The sequence below is a fragment of the Alligator sinensis genome, unplaced genomic scaffold, assembly GCF_000455745.1.
Source record: "Alligator sinensis unplaced genomic scaffold, ASM45574v1 scaffold458_1, whole genome shotgun sequence".
In the NCBI taxonomy this organism is placed as follows: domain Eukaryota; kingdom Metazoa; phylum Chordata; order Crocodylia; family Alligatoridae; genus Alligator; species Alligator sinensis.
Window position 1 is genome coordinate 2,737,926 of NW_005841944.1, and position 3,066 is coordinate 2,740,991.

Consider the following 3,066-nt stretch of genomic DNA (forward strand, 5'->3'; position numbering starts at 1 on the left):
TGTCTTGCTGTAAAGTAACGGAAGAAAAATGTAAGGTATACTCTGAAAGACACACACAAGGCAGCAGAATGAGTGCACTAAATTCTGTATTTCTGGGACAAAGAAAAGTACAAAGCTGAAGCAGTTAACCACACAGTCTCCTCCAATATATTAATACTAAAATCTCCACAAGCTGTAGAAAGTAGGAAGCCATTTGTAAGCAAAAATTACTGTATGGTTTTTGACATGCAGTGTAAAAGGAGGAACAAAATGGGAACTCTGGTTCAAAACTAATAAGTAAACAGCAGAAAATAGAAGAACAAGGTTAGTTCTTCCCCCCTGGTTACCATCTATCAGTTAGCTCTCTCAGTCACTGCCAATCTGGGTATATTTGTACCAGGGAGCTGGAGATGGAAAGATTTATTCACCAATCCTCTGCTGCACCCTCTCTAATTTGTTTCAATTAACCAAAGCAAAACACAACCCAGTTTCAACACGCTACCTAAAAGTCAACTGATTTGGAATTTTACAACTCTGCTCCTTCCACAAATACAATATTACTTGGATTCAAAACAAGATTGGGGCAGTATATGCATGTAGTAAAAGTTCTTGGTTTAAACTGACAAGACAATCAATATCACTACCCCATTTTATGGATAGGGATGGAGGCACAAACAAATCAACTGACTTACCCAAAGTCACCCAATAGTAAGTTTGTTGCACAGCCAACAAAGTCTTACAGTCTTGGCACTGTCTAATAATGATCATGGCCCTATTGTTGGGTTGGCTTATCTAATGGTGACCTACACACCAGGCTCCCATGATGTTGAACCTTTTAGCCAGAATATCCATAGCTATAAGAGGATGTTAACACTTCTAATATGTTAATGGTAGATAAAAGCTTTATCTGCAATGATTCAGTAGAAATTTATATTTATTTCCTAATGGACTATATTTTCTAATGCTCTCTCACACTGAGGCAAAGTGGTGCAGGGAAATTCAACTTGCATGTAAACTTAGAATAAGATGTCAGCCACTGCCACATCTCTTCCAAAGATGCTGTGAAAATTGAACACTCTTGAACAATTACCAGGAAGGGGGCATCTGGCCCAAACTCTTTCCACAGCTGCTGACACAGAGCTTCCCATCTGGGAAAGTTACTGCCAAAAGCTATTATGCACCTGCTATGAAGTGTAGATTTGTAGCCTCAGAAGCTAGCACTCATACTTATTTCAGTGTTATGCCCCACACCAGGACTAGCTGTTTTCTGGGGTCAGAGACACAAACTATAAAGCTCCTGGGAATAATTTAGGAAAATGCACTATCAATTCAGGAGTATTACACCTAACTCTTTCCTGTTAGACAATGTAGGAAACACGTTAAAAAGAGACTAAGCCCAAATCTGACATCTTTTTCCAGAGTTGTTATGTGGGCCAGATAAGCTGAAGGTTTTGATTTTAGCTTGTTTCATTCCCCTGCACTCACCCATGCAAAACAAATGCTGGATGGGATATGACAGGATGAAGAACCGCTCACATGGTGATAAATGGGGCATGTTAGTTTGGATGGGGCCCAAAATTTACATGATTAGGAGAGGCAGGTTAGAATCAACACCTAGAATTGGAAAGCCCTTGCTCTTCATCCAGTATTTTTAAAGAAGAAAAAAGCTTGAGACATATCTTCCATGTCCCCTCATGGGCCAGAGACAGGATTATTCTGGTCCCAGAGCTAGACCAACTTCAGACAGGGCAGCCTAGAATCTAGGGTTCTGTAGCATGAATGGGAGTTGACAGCAGCTGCTTGCATGATCTCTTCCTCTTTGGCCAGTCCTGTCTCAAGTTCATTGGTGTTTATTTTCCCTTTGCTTTTGGGAAGAGCTTTCTCCATGAACATATCAGCCAGCTACAAACAATTTGCACAGTCTAAAGCTTGCATATAATTTCACTGCCTATTCCTCACAGATTGTAGTCTAGTTAAAAGTTTAGGGTGAGATTTTCAAAAGTACCTGGCATTGTCCTAACTGCTCCCAATGAAGCCGATGACAAAATTAACACCGACTTCAATGAGTGCAATTAGATCAATGCTGAGAGCTTTTGAAAATCCCATACAGTGATTAAAACAAGAGGTCTTTTTACTCACCTGGATGAAATAATAGAGGGATTTTCCATATTTCCTCTTGAATTCACTCTTAACTTTCAGCATATCAACCTCACTGCGGGACACCATAATCCTGATCAGGACCTTGTCACGGGTTCCTTTGCCCTACAAACAGATTTACATTTAAAACTGTAGCTGCTGAAGTGAAAAAACAGGACAGCCATAGAAGTGTAAGAAGGGAGACTAATCTACTGCCAAGTAGTTAAAAGTCAAAATAGATTACTTCTTTCCTCACTGCTGTATTTGATAATCCCTCTGAAAATCTTCTTCACTATACTGTCCTCTATTTGGCTGATATATTATTGTGTATTTTCCAGTACAGCAGAAACAAAAATGTCTCCCTTGCATTTACCTCTTAATAAACTAGCATTGTGTTCCCAGTATTTTTAGTGGAAATGTGTACTGTTTTCTCTGTGTGGCTCTGTATTCTACTCCATAGAAATTCTTAAAACATCTGCAAAAGCGGTGTTTGACTACCTTCTACTAATGTATTAAGCTAATTAAAATGCAAACACTTTAAGCAGGGATGATCCTGGTCCACAACTGTGGGTCCGAGGGTGCTATGATAATTTATAACAATATGGTTAACCTCTGCCCCATGCATTTCATTCCCTCATTTTCTCCCCAAGGAAACTTTGTTTTGGGAGGATTTGGTGTTTGGTGCCATCACACCAACATGCTGATACCACCTGTATGTCAAGGCAGGATTTTGTTTTTTTCATTTAGAATGAGGGCATTCTTCACCCAGGGTTTGTAACAATTAGACTGATCAAATCTCAGTCATGAGCTATTTGATAGTGTTTCATTAAACCAATTTAACTTGCATATGTCTGAAAACCCTAATGTTTACTATCAGTTCAAAGAGCTCAGCACTAGCTGCCTTTAGACTCTTCGAGGTTTTGCTCATGCTTGCTTACCAGTTCTTTCCCT

General features: G+C 39.5%; 1 protein-coding gene across 1 annotated transcript in view; it reads right to left on the minus strand.

The window, feature by feature from the left end:
- Positions 1-3,066, minus strand: part of ANXA2 (annexin A2) — a 58,346-nt gene that overhangs the window by 8,106 nt on the left and 47,174 nt on the right. The window contains exons 12-13 of the mRNA XM_025199467.1: positions 2,119-2,241; positions 722-726 (exon numbers count right to left, since the gene is read on the minus strand). Of these exons, the coding sequence (XP_025055252.1) occupies positions 722-726; positions 2,119-2,241 (128 nt within the window). The remainder of the gene's footprint in view (positions 1-721; positions 727-2,118; positions 2,242-3,066) is intronic.